Source organism: Arvicanthis niloticus, chromosome 15, assembly GCF_011762505.2.
Source record: "Arvicanthis niloticus isolate mArvNil1 chromosome 15, mArvNil1.pat.X, whole genome shotgun sequence".
NCBI lineage: Eukaryota > Metazoa > Chordata > Mammalia > Rodentia > Muridae > Arvicanthis > Arvicanthis niloticus.
The window spans coordinates 6,874,659-6,896,020 of NC_047672.1; the positions used below are offsets into that span (position 1 = coordinate 6,874,659).

At 34.3% G+C, this 21,362-nt stretch overlaps 1 protein-coding gene across 1 annotated transcript; it reads right to left on the reverse strand.

Annotated features, from left to right (window-relative positions):
* Positions 1-1,430: 1,430 nt before the first annotated feature.
* LOC117720746 (putative vomeronasal receptor-like protein 4) lies at positions 1,431-2,342 on the reverse strand. Its single transcript, XM_034519392.1, has one exon. It carries the CDS (start codon positions 2,340-2,342, stop codon positions 1,431-1,433), a length of 912 nt encoding a protein of 303 aa, XP_034375283.1.
* Between the last annotated feature and the right edge of the window lie 19,020 nt (positions 2,343-21,362).

The window sequence follows — 21,362 nt, forward strand, 5'->3', positions numbered from 1 at the left end:
GTAACACTTGCATACATAAACTGAAGTTTTTATAATTTGATTTTTGTGGTCTTGAAGAGAAACAAACAAACATTCCAAAGTACTAACAGCATCTAATAGCTAATATCTGTTTCTAGTGAGTGAGAGTATATATAATCTTTTTCTAGCTATAATTTTCATTTTACAATTTTTTAAAGATTTTATTTATTTTATTTGAATAAATAAGTTCAAATATTTATTATTCAAATATTCAATAATATTCAAATATTATTTAAAACTGAACTCTGTGAGCAGTAACTTAATAACTATACTGGCATCATTTTCTTCCATTGATTGAAATAATGATTTCATAATTCTATATTATCTGTTTTCTTGTATAATTTTTATTATGTTTGTGTTTGTACTTGTGTGTGTGTGCATCTGTGTGTGTGTGTGTGTGTGTGTGTGTGTGTGTGTGTGTGTGTGTAAGAGAAAGAAAGAGAAATATCTCAATAATAATTCTGCACCACTAGGTCTGTCAGATGATCCTGGCCAGAAGGTTGAAGATCAGCTGCTCCAATGTTTTGTAGTATAGGGGCTTTCCAGGTGTTCAGTGGTCTCTATAAATTGGCTACATTTTAGAAGCTATGCTTTGTGCTTCCCATAATTTCAGTTAACTCAGTCATTCTGGATTTCTAATGGGGTTGAAGACTTACAGTTTCACAGCCAATCCTGGTTATTTACTTTGAGAGAAAAGATTTGAGTGGATGGTTTTCAGGCGACATTCATTCTAAAGCCAAGAAAAAAGCCAGGTTCAGAAATAAGTCTTTTATTTAGGAGGGATGGCAAAGGTTCTGGTTAGTCAACCAAATGATGGACTGGGTATTGGGTCTATCTTGTACCTTGTTGACACAAATTGGTATAGTTGTGCTCTAATTGTATTTTAAGAAAAAAGTTTTATTTTAACAGGAAGGGTGATATGTAGGAGGAGCTAAGGTGGGAGGAGTAAAGAAAGAAAGAGGAGGAGTAAGGAGAGGAGGAGCTAGGTGACAAGAGTTGGAGGGGAGAATATGGAGGCGGAGGTTCACGTGCCTCTGCCAGTCAAAGATAGTTGATATATCTAGGTTCAGTATTGGGTTACACTTCTGATTGTATGAGCATCTTATAATTGAACATTGCCAAACTTATAATGCCTTTAACATTTAAAACATTGTATAAAAAAAAAGAAATTTTATTTAAATAATAGAAAATAATCTTGCTTTGCTATTAGACCATTAAAGTTTTCTAGGGGAAAAAAACTGTGCAGAATGATTCTTTTTACCTAGCTGTAAGTCCAAGTCCAAGGATTTTCATGGTATCTTCTCACTGCTGTGGGAACCAAAATTGCAAACATACATACACACTTCCCACAGCACCCACAGGTAAAAATGAATAATGAACTAATACGTTTTGAAGAAAAGAATAAAATCTTTTTAATAACAACTCTGGTAGCATTTTAAATGAATATTTTTCAGCATAATTATTATTCGGTTATCAAAACTGATTTGTACCAAGACGGTAATTGTGGGATAGGCACACATCATAAACTTCTGAACAGTCAGGATGACTGGGTCATACATCCATAACATGTATGAGGTGAATGAGATGATGAAGTCCACCCAGTACATGACCACAAAGAAAACCACGAGCACCAAGATAGTCTGGGTGGCCCTTTTCTCAGGAGACTCTCTCAAGTGACTGATGCTATGAACATGCTTGCATTGCTTTTGATGCTTGAACAAAAAAAATACCATGTATGTGCTTGTGATCAGCATGACTCCTACAAGAAACACATCTCTGGAAGTTGACATTGTAAAAATCAGTCCCCTGATGATGTAGTTCATGGGTAAGAGAGAGCAGGATTTAGTGACCTGCATCTGGTTGGTCTCACTCACATTGATAAAACCAACAGTATAAAAGATTTTGTTAGTACTGAAGGACAAATTGAAAAACCAAATACATAAGAAAATATGGATCATGTATTTTTTAATTTTTTGTTTAAATTTTCCCAATAAAGAGGTATTTGGACTGATAGTAACTGCCTGGAACACACTCAAGAGGCAAGTGATGCAGATAGAGAGGCCTCTCATCACCCTGAATAAGTAAAAAGTTGTCTTGCATTTGAAGTCATTCCCAATGTTCAGTGACTCAAATAAGTCTGTAAGCAACATATCCCCTCCAATGAGAACCATCATTATGTGAACAAAGGTCAGTTGACAGGATATCAGGTCTGCAGGCTTAGGTCTGTGACCTAGAATTATGAAAATATAGAAAAAAAGAAGAAACATATTGGCTAAAACTCCAAGTCCAGCTTGGATATAAAAAACATTTTTGAATGAGGACATAAGTGGAAAATGTATTCATCTTAACAGCATAGTGGAAGTTTATTTCATATATCTGAAAAACATAGAGCATACATCAAGCTTGTGATACCCTGGAAAATATGCTTATATTATCATTCTATTTTTCCATATTAGTTTTTAATTAGCCTGTCTCTTTGCTTTTGATGATCCAGACTGTACATCATAGCCTATATTTCTATTTGTCTTCCATGTATCTCATATGATATTATATATCATATATGATATGATATGATATAATATCATATATGATATTATAGACAATAAATATATTCACATTTATTTATACAAAATTTACAATGTGTGAATCTGTACTACACCTAATTCTTATACAAGAGAAATCCAATTCTATTGATTTAAAATGTCTCATTTTCTTCTTAATATCTAAAACAGTATTTGGGAGCAAAGAATACTATTCACATTTGTACAACTGAATAAAGCTTATGTTGATATGGAAAATTATGTTAATATGGAAAACAAAAGATACATATATAAACTGAGGTGATTCAGTCTCATATTTCATAATTTTACTGTGTTATATTTTGCAACTATCTATGTTTTGACACACAGTTCTAATAAAATCACAGTGCTAATTGATGATAATCCCATTCTTTTAATTAGCAAAATATCCTTCTCAATACATGTATTTTTATTTTCCATTTTCTGTGAAATCCAGACTATAAATTAAAGACATAGGTGCCATTGGAGAGCACTAGTGGACTTTCTGCACCCTATACCCATTAATTATGATTATAAAGGCTCAGAGACATTTCAAGTTTAGTTTCTATCCCATTACGTTTTGTGAGTCTTCAGGTTTAAAGCACTAACTGCCAGCTACAAAGACAAATACTCTTTTTCTTTTGGGGTGCATTGTAAATTGTTCATAGAATCGTGAGTTATAGTTTTTCTTTTTTTCTTTTTTTGGTTTTTTGAGACAGGGTTTCTCTGTGTAGCCCTGACTGTCCTGGAACTCACTCTGTAGACCAGGCTGGCCTTGAACTCAGAAATCCACCTGCCTCTGCCTACCAAATGCTGGGATTAAAGGCATGCACCATGACTGGTAGGGATTGGAAATTTCTATTTTGAAAGAGATTCCTTCCCATGCAGTGAAAACCAAGGTCTGCAGTGTTATTATACATCAGCAGCACCCACACACTTTTCACAGTTTCAATCAGCAGTCTTGACTTTGCTGCCCATGTTAGTTATTTGGCTTGATTTCCAGGATCAGTTTATTATGGAATTAATTTAATTCAGTACTTTAAAATAAGTTTATGTTAAAGAAATATAAAATAACTACATTAACCCTGATTATGTGAGAAAAAGTGTGTCTAATTATATTTTCACGTTCACCAGTGTATTCTACATGTATTGATGCATGCATGTCTATATGCAAAGAAATAATGCAGAATTTAGTGCCTGAGACCATTCTACAAGACTTTCATGAAGAAAACACCATAAATTATACATTTTACATTTACATGATATTTTTTTCTTTTTAAAGCTTAATCTTGTAATGAATTCACTGTAATTGTCAGAACCAAACATCTGATTCTCTCACTGACATACATTTACAGTAGCTGCACCATGATTTTCTGTTTATTAAAGATCCAGGGTACGGCCTGGAGATTTAGGTCTCTGAAGACAAACACTTTTTGTGTTGGGAAAGACCTAGATTTGATTTTCATCAATGAGATAATGCCTTGTGGCCATCTGTTACTCTTGCTGTAGAGAATATGTCGCCCTCTCTGACCAAGCATGCAAACAGTGTAGAGATAATATATGTAGGTAAAACTTGCATATATATAAAATAAATAATTAAAGCTCCAAGTTAATACTTATTTCAGACTTGGCCTAAAAACTATAAGAACTATTCCAAATCTAATTTTATAACTACAGATAGATAAACCATATGCATATAAAATATATTATTAATTAGACATCAATAATTTATTAAAATAACTACCAGTATTATACATAATAGAAAAAATATTAGAATGTAATAAAGTAATTACTTATCTCAAAGGTATATCCTTCAACCTCTCTTCTTCATAGTCATTGCTTTTTAAATGTTTATTTCATACAGAAAATAAAATACTTTCTAATTCACAAATTGGCATCTTTATTTTGGGTTCAATGGAACTGAGATTTTGTGAAAAAACCCATAGATATCAAGGGTAAAAAATATTTTTAACTTAATTATGGACTAAGAATAATCATATTGCATGTGAAAAGTAAACTTTAGTATTGGGGAAATCCACATTAGGGTAAAGAGCAATATTTAGCTGTAAGTGGTAAATCCAGAGTATATTCATAAATATTCATAATAGTGGAGAAGCCATCATTATTAAATTGACACAGACCAAAAGATTAAGTAGTCTATAGCCATATTTCTGAAAAAGCATGCAACAAAAATGGAGAGAGAGGAATTGAGAAGGAGTCAAGGAGAGAGAGAGAGAGAGAGAGAGAGAGAGAGAGAGAGAGAGAGAGAGAGACAGAGAGTCAGAGACAGAAACAGAGAGAGGAAAGCATCTTTGTGCATAGCTCTAGATTCTCATGTGAATGGTCACTTCATTATGACAATAAACAGCTTGTTTTATGCACATACAGTGATCATTGTTTTCTGTTGCTGAAGATTTAATAATATAGGGAACATACAACTATAGTAAATCAAAAGTATCATTTTCATTTTAAGCTTCACCACATTTGAAGAGTAATGACCTAAAAGCTGTATGACTGCTCAGAGAGAACATAAAGTGAATACAAGACTTCCAGGTGACAAGTGAAATTGTTGGCTGATGTATTGTCCATTGTTAGCAACATAAAGACATTTTTAGGAATCCCCCCAAAAAGAAGGAACTTGGCATCCAAATTAGTTCCATGAAATCTTTATAAAAAATGGAATGCCAGCAAAAATACTTAGTAATTCTTAATATAGTAGTAATTCATAGCCCTTATCTAATACTCTTAAATAATTTAAATGCATGAATTCTTATTTAGAACTTAAATTTATCAAAGCTGTAACTGGAAACACAAAGATATTGAGTAGAATATTATAATATCACAGTTACAACCCAGTCCTTTTGAGATAAAGCAGCAGCAGCAGCACAAGTGTCACTATAGAGACTGTGGAGAACAGTAATACTCAGAGCTTCATCACAAGTTGCATGGTATGAGTTTGGAAATTATATGAGAATGTTGACTGGAAGTGTGTGTGTGTGTGTGTGTGTGTGTGTGTGTGTGTGTGTGCGCGCGTATGCGCACGAGAGAAGCAGAGAGAGAGGATATAGAGACAGAGACAGAGATATAGTTGAACTACCAGATCTAAGACTAGATAACAAGCATTGTGTGTTATAGAGCTGCTACTGTGAATACATTTACATCACTTGATTGAAAAATTGAGAGTCATATTAAATATGTTCATGAAATAAAATAAACATACAGGGAAATGGAGGTATGTCCTCTGTTTTCTGGGTGACATGGTCACATCCAAAATGGTCCTGCCTACTGCACCAGTGTAGATTTTTAAAGTAAACTATTCAAAACAGCCTGAAACTTCTGGAATGCTTGCAAACATAAACTCATGTTTCTGACAACTGGTTTTTATGTCATTGATACTCTACGCCAGGAAATTGATGATGGTTACTGGAATTGTTTTATTTCGTTTCAATGACAATAATTTTATCATTCCACATTCTCAGTTTTCCACTTAGATTTTCTTATATTTGTGTTTGTGTGTATGAGAGAAATACAGACACATAGACAGACAGAAAGACAGACAGACAGACAGACAGACAGACAGACAGACAGAGAGAGATAGGGTCTTAACCAAGTTTGGACTGACTTCAATCAAACCCACTATTGTCCTGCCTTAGCCTTGAAAGTGCTGGAATCATAGGCATGTACCACCACACCTGCCTTCATCTTCTATTTTAATCTCCTATATATTAGTTACTGGCATTCCAGAAAAATAAAAATTGACTTCTGATATTTATCACCTAAAGTTAAATTACTTGGCAGTGTGTGTGTGTGTGTGTGTGTGTGTGTGTGTGTGTATTTTAGCAAGCAATTCTATTTTGTTACTGTTACAGGAAACCTTAGTGACTTTTACTTTAAATAATTTTATGCTATTCAAGTAAGAGTGTTCCACTCAAATGGAATCATGAAGAGAGCAGGAATTGCTATCCAAACTTCTGCCAAAATAGGTCACATTCCCAGAGGGATTACAAAAATCAATGCCACCATCAAGGATTAAGGATCCAAAGGTAATGGTTATCCCTAAATATCACTATACATTATTTGGCCAGTATAAAAAAAAAAAAAAAACAGATTGAGAACTCAACTGTGAAACTGAGTCATTCATGGAGAATGACTGTTAACAATGAGCAATCTAGTGTGGAAGTTTCTTCAATTGCATTTTTTCTATAGGGTGTGAATTATTTTCTCAAGCTGATTAATACATTTCCTGGTGCCAATAAGCTGATATGACATCACAGAAACTTTTTTAAATACTTGTTTATAAAACCCAACAAAAAGAATGTGTTTTCATTTGGAAAAGCAAGGACTAAATATTTCCAATTCTACTTCAAAGTATACTAATCTGCAGTATATCACAAATTTGTTTAAAGTGATCATAATCCCCTGTATTTTCTTCAAGACATCATTCAGGTCCACTATATTGATGGCAACAATATCAATCTTTTGAGTCTTATTGATAAAAACACATGCACATTAGAAGATTAGAAAATAATTCCACCCAAAATTCAACGACTTTCCATCTCAGTGATGTTTCAAGGAGTCCAGTGATGTGGGGCATGAAGAGATAGGTCTTCTAAGGTAAAAGATAGGTGGCTGCACATACTCCCTCCTACTAAAGGGAAAGAAAGAGAATATTTTCTGGGCTTATATGGATTCTGGCAATAGCACATTCCTCACTTGGATGCCTTCCTCTGGCCTTTATTAAAAGAAAGTGAGAAAACTGTTAGCATTGAATAGTACTGCAATAAGATAGGACTCTTATACAAGTTTTTACTATGATGTAGGCTATGTGGGCCAAAAAATCTAACAGACCCAATTTAACTGAAGTTTCATTAGCAGATATGGATCCTGTTTCAAGCCTTAGCAGGTCCTATATGTGAATCACAATAGAAGCCTTTGGAATCTGGAATCAAATATCTACCATCATTTGGAGGCCAATAGGCTTCCTTTGAAAAAAAACTCTTGGCCTATCTTTGAACCTTTGAGGAAACCAAACATTTGACAATGGGTCACAAGATTACCATGTGGTTTTAACCTATATATAAGTTTGGTATTATCTGAAAAACTGAGTTATAAGATGGATGTGCCTAGTAGCCATCCATCATCAACTGGAAGTGTTATATAAGTGAAAAGGAATTGGCAGGTTCTGAGGGCACACCAAGTAATGGAAAATGCCTGTGGTTCTATACTTGTTAAAATGCATTCTGTCTCCAAATAGCTACTGATGGCATTATGGGGTATGACTTATGCTCAGATGTTTAAAAAAGATAGTAAAGGCCTGAGTCTCAATTAAGTTTCTATTGCTGTGAAAAGATATCATGACTAAGGCAACACTTATAAGAAACAACATTTAACTAGGGCTATCTCATAGGTTCAGGAGTTCAGTCCATTATCATTATGATGGAAACCATGGCAGCATCCAGACAGGCATGGAAACGAGAGTTAAACCTCTTGTCCACACGGCATCTAAGAGACTGACTTCCACATGGTTTGGAGGAAAGTCTCAAAGTCCAGTCCTACCTTGTCTCACTTTCTCCAACAAGGCCATACCTCCTAACAGTGCCACTCCATGGGCCAAGCATATTCAAACCACCTCAGCCTGGTGCACTGATGGTTCTGCATGCTATGCAAAATCAGTAGATAGCTTACAGCATTACAACGTCTTCCTGGGACAATTGTGGAAGATATAACTGAAGGAACTTATGTAGAACTTCAGGAAATACATAGAGTTGTACTTTGGAATGGAAAGAGCAAGTGGACAGATGGGCAAATGTTTATTGATTCATGGGAGGTAGACGTAGATTGGCTGGAAGCTGAATTTAAAACACACTGAAACTCAGGTTTTTATTTATTCATTTTCTACTCCTTAGCCCTCTTCTTGAAATACACCAGGTGTTCTTGGAGGTTATATATGGATTGAGAGTGGGTCATTTCTTCAGTGCATAGCATGTAGATGAGTCAACCTGATTGAACTGGTAACTTTTATAGCCTACCTGTTCAGAGTTCTCAAATGACCACAGAAGCCACCATATAATGATTTCAGCTGAAGAATACCATCATAGGTCTCTGCTAACTAGAAACTTATTAAACAAGTGATAAGATCTACAAGGATGTAGATCTACAAGGATATAGATCTTATCACTTGTTTATTAAGGAATGAAACAATTTCTGCACAGCAAAAGAAACAATGAATAAAGTGAAAAAACAGTCCACATTACTGGAAAAAATCTTGACCAGCTATATATCTGACAGAGGATTGTTATCTGAAATAACTAAAAAACTAAACAAGAAATAAAGATTTCAATTAATAAATGGAGCAATGAATTACATAAAGAACTCATAGAATTCAACAAATATATACACAACTCAATTTGAAAATGAACAGGGATTTTTCTCTAGTAATGCAGACTGCCAATAAATGTATCAAATGATCTACAGTGTTTCTCATTATCAGGGAAAGGCAAATAAAAATAATATGGGATATCACCTCACATATATTAGAATGAGCTTTATCAAAATTTCAACAGATAGCGGGTGTTAGCATGTGAAGAAAGGGGAATATCTGTTCATTTTTGGTGAAATGTTTTATTGGTGAAGGCACTGTGTGAAAGAGTATTTTATTATTCACAAAGATTCAAACTTGCATAATAAAACTCAAACTATGATCAGAGTTTAGTGAATTTAATGTAGACTATCAGATTGATATTCAAAAAGAGGATTGCATTACAGTATTTATTTCAGCACTATTCACAATAGCCAAGATATAAAAAAATAAGTCAGATGGCACATTGTGCATGGCCAAATAGTATATGCATAAAAGGAATGTTTACACAATATAAGTTAGTATATATAAGTACATTTTCTTTGCTACAAATATAAAATACACCTTGATATTCGCTGGAAGAAATACTGTAGGTACAGAAAGACAAGTATCATATAGTTCACTTTTAATTAAAATTAGACATGTATGTAAGGAATATATAATGGCTACTGCCAGTAATTATGGGAGAGAGAAGAAGGAAACAGAAAACATTGATAAAGTGCTTACAAGAATAATTTAGTATGGGAGTTCAGCATGCATGCTTTTGGTGAGGTAAACATCAAAACCTTAAACAGTGTTAAGAGTGAAGGTCAATTGATTTTCCCAGAAAAAGAAGTAACTGAGGAAGGAGGGAGATATATGATCAGAGGAAATCATTACATGAACAAGGTATGCAAAAACTGAATTGAAAAAGAACAAAGAGGCTACCTGGCTGCCTGCCTTTTAGACAACCAAACACCACAAGCTTTCAGAACTATATAGAGACCAATCAAAACCCTAATTAGAGAACTCAACAGCTTTTCTGCCACTCTGTCAACCAACTTATTCATTGCTGGTCTTAGGAATCAGAATGGTCCCAACACTGAAAATTTGAACATTATTGAGCCTAGCCAGCTCGTAACATAATAATAAAAAGACACAGGCTAACAAAATGGATATTTAAAAATGGATCCATCCTTCTTCTGTAAACAATGCACACACCTTAACATCAATTTGAAATGTCACCACAAGGCAAAAAGCTGAAAGAAGATATTTAATGCAAATGCTCATAGAAAGCAAGCTATCACAGCCAATCTAATCTCTGACAAAATAGACTTCAAACCAATGAGAAGAGATGGGGAAGAAAACTATATTATCCATCAAGGAAAAAAATCACCAAGAAGATACATCAAGAAAATTTTTAACTTCTATGCTCCAAACTCAAGGGCATCCTAGTTTGTAGAAGAAACACTACTAAAACTTAAACCACATAACAACCTTCTCATAATGAGAGTTTATGACTTCAATACTCCACTCGCAAAAATTAACAGATCACCCATTTAGATGAAGTTAACTGACATCATGAACCAAATGGACATAAGAGATATTTACACTCAATTTTACCCAAGCTCAAAAGAATATATCTCCTAAGTCACTCATGCACTTTGCTCCAAAATTGACAGCATACTTTGACACAAAGGAGGTCTCAAGAGAAATAAGAAAATTGATATACCAATCTGAACACTATCAGATCATCATAGATTAAAGCTAAATATTAACAAATTCATAAAAACTGAGCAACTCATTACTGAATAAAAAAGGCTCAAGATAGAAATTTTGAAAAAACTAGAGACTTTCTCTAATTGAATAAAAATGAAAACACAACATAAACCTAAAAGACATAATGAAAAGGACTATAAGAGGCAAGATCATAACACCAAGTTCCATAAAATATAAAATATTGGAGAGATTTTACATTATTGACTTAGCAACACACCTGGAAGCTATAGAAGAAATACCTGAAATTATACCCACAAGGAGTCGATGGTAATAAATAAATAATTAAACAAACAAACTATGGCTTGAGATTAATAGAATAGTAAAAAATACAAAAAAAAAATCACACTCATGTTAAGTGACATAGGATCCTTCAGGTCTGGCCTGTGCCCAGAGCAATCCTAAAGCACTGGCTCTGCACCCAATCTGCCAAAACACAGAGGAGGATAAACTCCCAGTTTCTATCTCTGATCAATTGTGTCCTACTAATTCCCTTTACCTTCCTCACACCTTCTTTGCAATCACTTCCCTCTTCCCCAATAAGAAGCCCTCCATTTCCCATTTCCTTAATCAGATGTACCCTGTTACTTTGCCCTTCATTGCTCCCACCATCATCCCTACACTGGTAATGGTCCTGTTTTGCTTTCTTGGTTTCCATAGTTACTATAGGCTATATAATCACATGTGGAAATGTGAAGCTAGAAGTCCCCAACATGAGAAAACATATGTCCTGGGAATACTTTTATTTCTGCCCATCATGTTAAAGTTTGTCTTTAACAACATCAACATGTTGGCAACCAAAGTACATGGCTTGAAACTGAAAATGTACCTCCAGAGGTACTGGAAAGCCTAGGATGGGTAAGACTGCACAGAGCCTTACCAACCTAAGACATAAGTGCATTGCTTTTGATAATGCATATTCCATGACTGGTAAGGAAGGCATTCTTGTCAGAACAACCTAGATAGGCTTAGTCTTGTTAATGAAATAAAAAAGGGGTAGAGGCAGAGATCCTTGGGAGCTGCTTGGCAAAATCTGAAATGGACTAAGGACAAGGAAATGAGCTACCTGGCAGGAATACGACATTGGCCAAGGACAAGGATGTAGCCTTCAGGCAGGAATCTGACATTAGGCTAGAACAAAGAAGTAATTTCAGGTTGGAATCTAAATCTTAGGCTAGAACAAAGAAGTAATTTCAGACAGGAATCTAAATTTTAGGCTAGAACAAGAAAGTAGGCTTCAGACATGAAAATTACTATGGGCAAGGACAGGAAAGTTGGCTCAGAAATTTTGGTCTTCCTGATAAGCCTTTAAAAACAGTGATTACGGGAATGTTCACGGAATTGTGTTTAATGCCTTGCTTGTTATTTGATTATTCGTGTTTATGATCCTGCTTGTTCCTTGACTATTTGCATCTATTGTATTGCTAGGCCCCCAACCTTGAACTGACTGAATACATGCATGAAATTAAAATAATATAAAAGCAAAAGGAAGGAGCGAGGATAGGATAGGGGATTCTAGGGAGGGGAAATGGGGAAAGGGAATGACATCTGAAATGTAAATAAATAAAATATCAAATAAAGAATATGTATTTCAATAAACAAAGAAAGATTGCTACCTATGCAATGGAGAATGAGGTCCCCAGTGTTATCATACATCATCAGGATCCACACATTTTTTATAGTTTCACTCAACAGTCTTAATGTTGGTGTCTAAGTTAGTTCTTAGACATGGTTACCAGGATCAATTTATTATGGAATGAATTTAATTGAGTACTTAAAAAATCAGCTTGTGATAGAGAGATAGAAAAAAACTTCACTGACACAAAGTCTTGCAAGAGAAAGTATCCAAATATATTTTCAAGTTGATTTTATATTCTACATATATAGATGCGAATATGCTTGTATGTATAGAAATAATGCAGGAGTTAGTGGAACACAATTTGTTATAACATCACCATGAATATGACACCATAAATCACAATTTTATATTTACATGGTTTTCACTCTTAGAAAGTTAGTGAAAGAATAGATTTCTCGCAATTTCCAGAGCCAAATACCTGATTCTCTCACCATCATACATTTACAGTACCCATAGAATGATGTTCTGTTTTTTTAAAAGCTCTAGAGTTTGGGCTGGAAAGGTGGCTCAGTGGTTTAGAGCACTTTTATCTCTTGCATTAGACTTAGTTTAGATTGTCAGCAATGACAAACTGGCTCATGAAGGATTCCAGAGGATCCCTTCCCCTCTCTCAAGTGGCAAGCAAGTGGACCACGAATATATATGCAAGCAAAATACTTGCATATATAATATAAAATAAAATAAAGAAAGAAATGCATGTAAGCTCCAGGATAATACTTAATTTAAGCCTTGGTTTCTAAACTCAAAGAAAAGTATCTATATTCCTTCATCATTGTGTTACATTATTTAAATGATTTCATAATTTTACATCATCTGTTTTCAGTTTAATTTTGTTGTGTCTCTGTGGGTGTGTGTAAACAAGAGAGAGGTTCTCAACCTGTAGTTCAGACTGACTTCAGTCAAATCCATAATTTTCCTGCCTTAGCCTTGAAAGTGCTGGGATCATAGGTGTTTATGGCCACACCTGCCTTCATTCTATATTTTAATCTTACAGATATTAGTAAATTATTTTCCAACAAAATGAAAATAAATGTGATATTCATCACTTAAATTTAAATTTATTTTGCATTTCTTTGTGAATTCATATTTTAATGAACAATTGTATTTTGTTACTATTGGAGGAAATCTTGGTAATTTTGACTTGAAATAATTATATAGTATTTTAATTGAATCAAATTAAAAATATTTTCTCACTGCTAAAGAAAAGCTTACTGTATATTATATAGTAGCAATTTTACATGTTTCAACTTAGAAAACTTGAAATATTAAAACGGAATTTATTTTAAGTGAAACACACGAATGCCTACCAAGAATTATCCAATTTGCATTTTTGTAAAGATAACTTGACATTTATAAGTGATGTGAGATTTTTAGATATTTTTTAAATATCCAGAAAAAATCTACTTTATTATAAATCATCACAATAGAATAAGCAAATCTGTCTAAATATTTTAAACATTATTATATAATGTTGCAATGCCTTGTGTGTTTCAAGGTTATGAGTTAAACAGTTGCCTAAAAATTTCTAAGGATCTGCAAATATAACAGACTGTAAGATCACCGTTATCATTAAATTAGTTAATATGATTTCTCTATTCCTAGTTTACATTTCATGTAATTAAATTCATACACTCAGATAACTTGAAAAAAAGTATTGAAATGAGAAAATATAACATACAATTTTGATGTACCTAAATGTTACAAATTTACTTCTACAAACCAATAAATGTGTGTTCTTCGTTTTTCACCCTGAAATTTATTTTAGGTGTTTCGATAGATGAATGGAAAGCTAACACATTTGACAATTCATAAGTGGAACCACATAATTTCTTGGTATTATTAGAGTACACACTCAGGAAAATCCAATGTTAGACATCCTTATAAAATACTGCATCTGGAGGTATATTTTACATATATATCAGTATACATTCATAGTAAAAATGATGGGTTTCATGACATTTCATTAAATAATACCCATTCATCATCTTTACTCTATTAGACTTTCCTGTCTCTACACTCTGTATCCATCCTTCTACTAGGCCCCTATGCTTTTCCTGCCCCTTCTAATATTGTGTGTATATACATATATATTGTAATATATGTTTATATATTACGTAATATATGTTTATATATATATTTCTGATATCAGAGTAAAGTCTATTTTTTATAAATTATTGCACTAATATTTTTGTCTACAGCATCTGTTGTATATGTTTTTTATATAGTATAGCTCAGAAGTAAAATTATAAGCAGAGAATTCTCTAATCATTTAGGAACAAAAAATCCTGCTATTCTACTATCTTCTTTCAGCTCTCACTATTAATGAAGACAAAAAGAAACACTCACCAGGGCCTTTGATAAGCATTCGTGTAGAATGAGGCTTAAGCGGTAGTTATAAGGAAGAAATGTTATCAGCTCATCTCCCATTAGACAAATAGTTATCATGTCATCTGAAGAAGGCAGTTCTGATCTTGTGGTTTTTACAAAGTTTTTTCATCAAGTGGAAAAGTAAACTTCTGTAATTTGGGGGGAACAGTGGATTAGTAACAGGTGATCTCTGTGTTTCCATGTGTGAAATATTCTCTCCAGGCCACAAATGTCTGTGTGGGTTAAGTGATCTCAGTCCTTGTGAACAAAACAAAATTAACAATAATAATATCCCACTTAAAAATATAGAAAAATATTTTTCAAAATATTTGTGGTAGCCTCCTTATATACTTGACAGTGGATTGAAGGTTTCACCCATAAATTAACAGCATTTTTACTAAAATCAAAAAATAACACCTCATTCAAAAACATTTGAGGAAAGAATCTTTCTTAGAGTGCACATAGAAGTGAGGTAATGTAAATGTGTTATTACAAGGCCTGTGGGACTAGGGATGTAGATTTGTTGCTAGAGTGCATGGGTACCACATATTGTATATGTGGGATATTATGAAAAAATCAAACCTTCAAATTATAGGCACATGTGAGGAAAAAAAATCCCAAGTTCATGCCAAACATAAGGTCTTCACACATATCGTAGAAAAAAAGTGCTCCAAAGTAAGGAAAGACACAAATAAAAGAATCACACAGAACACAAAAAAGATAAGAGAAAAACACAAAAATTTTAGTACATCTTACAGTTGAAAAATTACTTTTACAAAATATAATATAAAAAGTGGGTTAAAATTTTTAAGAGAAAACGTACAAGATACACATAAACAAAACCCATCAAATGGAAAAGTCAACTGTCCTAACTCCAGGAAAACAGTGGAGTTGGAATATTTGATTTCTCACAGTAAGATCTAAAAGCTAGAAGAGCCTACAGCAATAAATATAAAGTCCTTAATGACATAAAATCTAAAATAATATGCCCCCAAAATACTGCTATGATTGAAGAGGAACAATTTTCCACAATATAGAGAGCCTTAACAAATTATCTTACACAAACCAAGCCTAAGGTGATACAGAAAACATAATTGTGGGCCGAGGAGAAGAATGAGCACAGCAGAGAGATTGGGGAGAGAATATGAAGACATAGTTATTAAAACACAAAGTACCTCTGAGAACACAACACCAAAACCAGTAACAGAATGACAAGAACTAACACACACATATTTCAATGATAATTTAAACATGAATGGCTTCAATTCTCCACTCCAAAGGTACTGACTGATTTAATGGCTCAAGAAATAAATCCCATTTCTCCCTTGCCTCCAAGAAACACCAGAAAATTATGAATTTTATAATTTAAAATAATTATAAAGATAGATACCACCTTAGAGTAAAAGAATACATAAAAGTATTCCAAAGAAAAAGGACGAGAGCAGGTGTCACTATTCTAACATCTGACAAAATATGTTTTGAACAAAAAATAATCAGATGAGACAAGTGGCAGTGCCACGCATCCTAAAGGTGTTATTAGACAAAGTTCCAGTGCTTGGATATCCTGGACTAACCATTCACTGGCCTTGGTGAAAATTTGCCGCACACCTTTTGCTTATATCTATATTTCTCATTGTTAAAGGCCTCTCTCCAAAACATAAAGGGAGAATAACAAACAGCTAGTGCAAACAAGAATGAAATTAGTAAAAGTTCCCCAGAAAAACACAGTTATGCACAAAATTGAGTCTTTCTTAAGAACTTACTACTTAAACATTTAGACCATTAATGAATGTTATTGTTAAGCATGAGACAGAGGATTTGAGAAAATTATTTTTTTATTTATTTTATTGGATATTTTATTTATGTCAGATGCCATCCCCATTCCCCATTTCCCCTCGCTAGAAAACCCCTATCCCATGCCCCCTTCTCTTTTTTTTCTTTATATATTTTTTTAATGTTAACAAAAGGCTTTATAAGTTTGGTAATGCTCAATATCAATCAGAAGTGTAACCTAACACCCAACCTAGATATATCAACTATCTTTGACAGGTGGAGACATGTGAACATCTGCCTCCATGTCTGGCCCCCCTCTCTCTTTCTCTCTCATCACCTAGCTCCTCCTCTCCTTTTGAGAAAATTATTAAAGAAAAAAAACTTAGTGAAATTCTAGAGGCTGACAAACTGTAATTAAATCACTAGGTTTTTATGTTCAGCTTCATAAATAAGGAACTAGTATGAATAAGAAGAGACTTGGATCATACCGTTAATGACAAGCCTTGGTACTTTTCTGAAGACAAAAGTAAGCAGTTTTAGGAATACTGATGTTTCTCTATTCTTTACAGAATTGTAATAAAGATGGGAATCATATTGAAACAAGGGTTTATGACAGAGACACAGAGGAAACATTTTGGCTCAGTGAACTGCCTGCCTTTCTGAATAGACGTGTCAGACCAGAACTTTTCTGATATTATAGATATTATCCTTAAGCAAGGATCTGCACAATATTTTAAGAATCACAGAAAAGAGATGGTGTCCTATGATGAACATAAGAGGAATATAGAAGAAAAAAGGAAAGTATTAAACAGGGGTCAGAAAGATTGAACATTTGTAGAGGGCAAAGTTTGATATAACAGATAGTCAGAAATAACTTTTAGTCTATTAATTCTGTGCCAAACTGAAAGAGAATCAAATTTAAATAGACTCATCCTGTCTAGCATTTCTATAACCACAAGGCTTTATGACATCAATATTATGAAACAAGATATTGAGTTAAAAGAAAATGGATTTCATCACAATGTCGATTTTTTTACCTCTCATAAAATTGCTGTTTGCTTGCTTTGCTTTGTTCCACTTTCAAAATTCTTATGTAATCAAGGAAGACTTTAGAAAGAAATGTATTTTGAAAAGCTGTGTTGTCAATGAATAAAGTTTGTGAGGAAATAATTTTATATATAATTAAAGCCTGTGAGAAACACAGGTTGTCAGAGTAGGTCAAACCATACAGAGATGTGTGCTTTCTCTCTGTCTTACCTCTCATGAAACAAAACTGAGTGATGTACATACAGCATCTGATACGTCCCTTGCTGCTCTTGCATTCACACTCCAAGCTCTGTAATAAGCTCTGGCTGATCCCTGGCAGATAAAAATGGACACTTCAATCTAATAAAGGAAACAACTAAGAAGACATTACCGTCCTAAACAAATGTTATTCCAATTAAGGGACACCCAATTTCATATAAGAGAGACTTTGCATCTGAAATAAAATATACAGATTAACAATAGGTGATTGATTTCAGTATTCAGCAGGAGGTGTGTCCTAGCCATATTCTGGAAGTGAAAATTAAGGTACTTGCTTTTCTCCTAGAACTTAAGCTCTTGAGAAGTCTTAGAAAATCTCACCACATTCTCTCTCTCTCTCTCTCTCTCTCTCTCTCTCTCTCTCTCTCTCTCTCTGTCACACATACACTCTCTCTTTCTTTCTCTTACTCTCTCTTTCTTGCTCTCTCCCTCCATTATTCCCCACTTGATTTTCCTCTGTTTCTCTATTTCTATCTTTCTTTGTTTTCAGTAGGAATATCAGAGTCAAACCAACTAAAATTTAAAGAGACAATATTCAATTTAAAATACCAAAAATAAAAGGGAGAAAAGATAAAAGGGAGACATAGCAACAGACAGTAAGGGAATTTAAAGAATCATTAGGTTTTAGGTCAAAAACATGTAATACACAAAGTAGGAAGACCTAAATGAAATGGATGATGTTCTAGAAAAAGATGCCATTTACCAAAGTTAAATCAATAACAAGTAAACTAAACAGCCCCATAACTCCAAAGGAATTAGAAACAGGTATTAAAAACTGCCCAACCAATAAAATACCAGGGTCAGAAGGTTTTAGCATAGAATTTTTTCAGATTTTCAAAGAAGAACTAATACCAATACTCTTCAAACTATTCCACAAAATAGAAAAAGAAGATTGCCAGATTCATTCTATGAAGCCACAGTCCCCCTCATTATTATTAACCTAATGCATACAATGACACAAAAAATAAAAGAAATAGAATTTCAAATCAATTTTCCTTATGAACATTGGTGCAGAAATGCCCAATAAGATGATGGCAAATTAAATCTGAGAACACATCAAAAACATCACCCACCATGATTCATTGGGGTAATGCAGGGGTGGTTCAATATATGAAAATCCATCAACATAATCTACCAAGTATAAAAAAAATTCACATGATCATCTCTTTGGATGCTAAAACTATCTTTGAAAAAATCCAACACCCATTTATGTTAAAAGTCTTAGAAAGATGAGGGATATAAGGGACATAACTAAACATTATAAAGGTATTATATAGCAAGTCAATAGCCAACATTAACTTGAATGAGAGAGAAGGTAAAACAATTCCACTAAAATAAGGGTCAGGAAATGTCTGTCTACTCTCTGTGTATCTCTTCAATATAATACTTGAAGTTCTAGCTAGAGCACCAAGAAAACAAAAGGAGATCCAGAAGATACAAAATTGGAAAAGAAGTCAAAGAACAGCTATGGACAGATGATATGATAATATGCATAGATGACCCTTAAAATTCTACCAATTCTTCAATGTCAGAAGGTGGCCATGTAAGAAAATCTTCAGGAGGACACTCTGTAGACACAAGTGCCTGTACCTCTGACTCTGAGCTTCCAGACACCTGTCTTAATTTTCTAATGGATCACTTCCTCTTAGAGAAGTATCAGTAGAAATATCACAGTCTAAACATACCTCCTTAGCCTCTATCCCTGTATCCTCTCCAGCTCTAGCTGCCACATGAAAACGCAATGGACATGTCATTTTTAATACAAGAATCTGTACATAGATTTGATCTTTGAACCTTATTTGCCTTTACTGTAGCATTTTTATTTCCATCCATTTTATTGTTGAAAAGTTTCTATACAACACCTTCAAGTCATCAGATCTTTCACATGATAGATCTTCTCTTACAGTGTTTCTTTTTCTTTTGTCACTTTTGGAACTCTCATGATAAAAGACTTGGTTCTTAAAAGACCTTTCATTTTCCTTGTCATCTATTTCTATCTACCATTTTTTTAAACTTGAATCTTATGACAACCTTCAAATGCACTGAGTTCAAACACTGCCTGAAAAGGTTTCTGATCAATTGGACAAGAAGCCAATATCCTTGTATTCTGAAGCATTGTAAATTCCCAGTTCAGACAAACTCATATTTAAATGTAAGAACAGGAAACCTTCCTTATTTGAGAATTCGGGATTCTTGGTTTCTAATATTTCTTGCTTCCTGATGCTGCTCTATCCTCAATCATAAAGGCTGCCTACAGAAAGCCCCTCCTCTGCCCATTTAAGAATCCAGGCCATATGGAGGACATGATCACAACTTTCTGGAAAATCAACTCCCTTCCCTAACAGGCAACTAAGACGTAATTGACATCCATCTGCTTCACTGTACAATAAGCCAGAGGTATCAGCATTATTTCTGTTTCCTTCACCTTCCATATCTTCTCACTCCTGATCACCCACATTCTGATTATATGCAGATTTCTTCTTCATCTCTCCCTGTGAAGGACTTTCCTCAGGCCAAGGTCCAGGCCAGTGCAGGAGTCTATAATTTCTTTATGAGAGCACTTAATGCTATTAATTTTCTTTGAGCATTGCTTTCATTGTGTCTCATAAGATTGGGTGTGCTGTACATTCATATTTGTTGAATTCTAAAAAGTCTTTTGTAGCCACCCGCGGCCACAAGTCAACTGGGTTCACCTAAAAGGGGGCTTGGAATGAAAGGGGACGGAGGGCAAGAAGAGATGAAGCCAAGACAAAGTTCTCTGATCAAGGCTCAAAGCTTTAATGTTCAGCTCTCAATTTAAAGGGGAAGGCCCAACCCACAACCCCTCCTGGTTTCAGCTGGAGATGGGTGGGATAATCCATAAACCGTTCTAGGCTACAGTCAGAGATGTCTCAAGGCAAGCTCAAGGGCAGTTCTGCTTCTGTGTCCTGTGCAGCCAAGGTGGGTAACTCCACCTAGATCCTATCATTTGGTCTGTTGTGTTAAACAAGGTCTCTCAGGCCTGCTCAAGGCTTGGGGGGAAGGGCACACTCTTTAATTTCTTTATTTCTTCCCTAAGCAAATTATCACTGAGTAGAAAGTTATTCGGTTTTCATGGGTGGGTGGGTTTTCTGTTGTTTTTGTTGTTGTTGAAGTCTAGCTTTAGTCTATGGTAATCTGATAGGATGCATGGGATTATTTCAATCTACTTGTGTCTGTTGAGGCTTTGTCACTGACTATATGGTCAATTTTGGAGAATTTGTGAGGTACTGAGAAGAAGGTGTATTCTTTTGTGCTTGGATGAAATGTTCTGTAGATGTCTGTTAGGTCCATTTGATTCGTAATGTCTCTTAGTTTCATTATTCCTCTGGTTAGTTTTTGTGTGGTTGGCTTGTTGGTTGATGAGAGTGGGGTGTTGAGGTCTCCCATGAGTAATGTGTGGGTTTTGATGTGTGATTTAAGCTTTAGCAATGTGCTTTTTACCCTATGTTTGGGGCATAGATGTTCAGAATTGAGCATTCATCTTGGTAGTTTTTTTCCTTAGATGATTATGAAGTGTCCTTCCCTGTCTCTTTTGTTTAATTTTGGTTACAAGTTTATTTTATTAGAT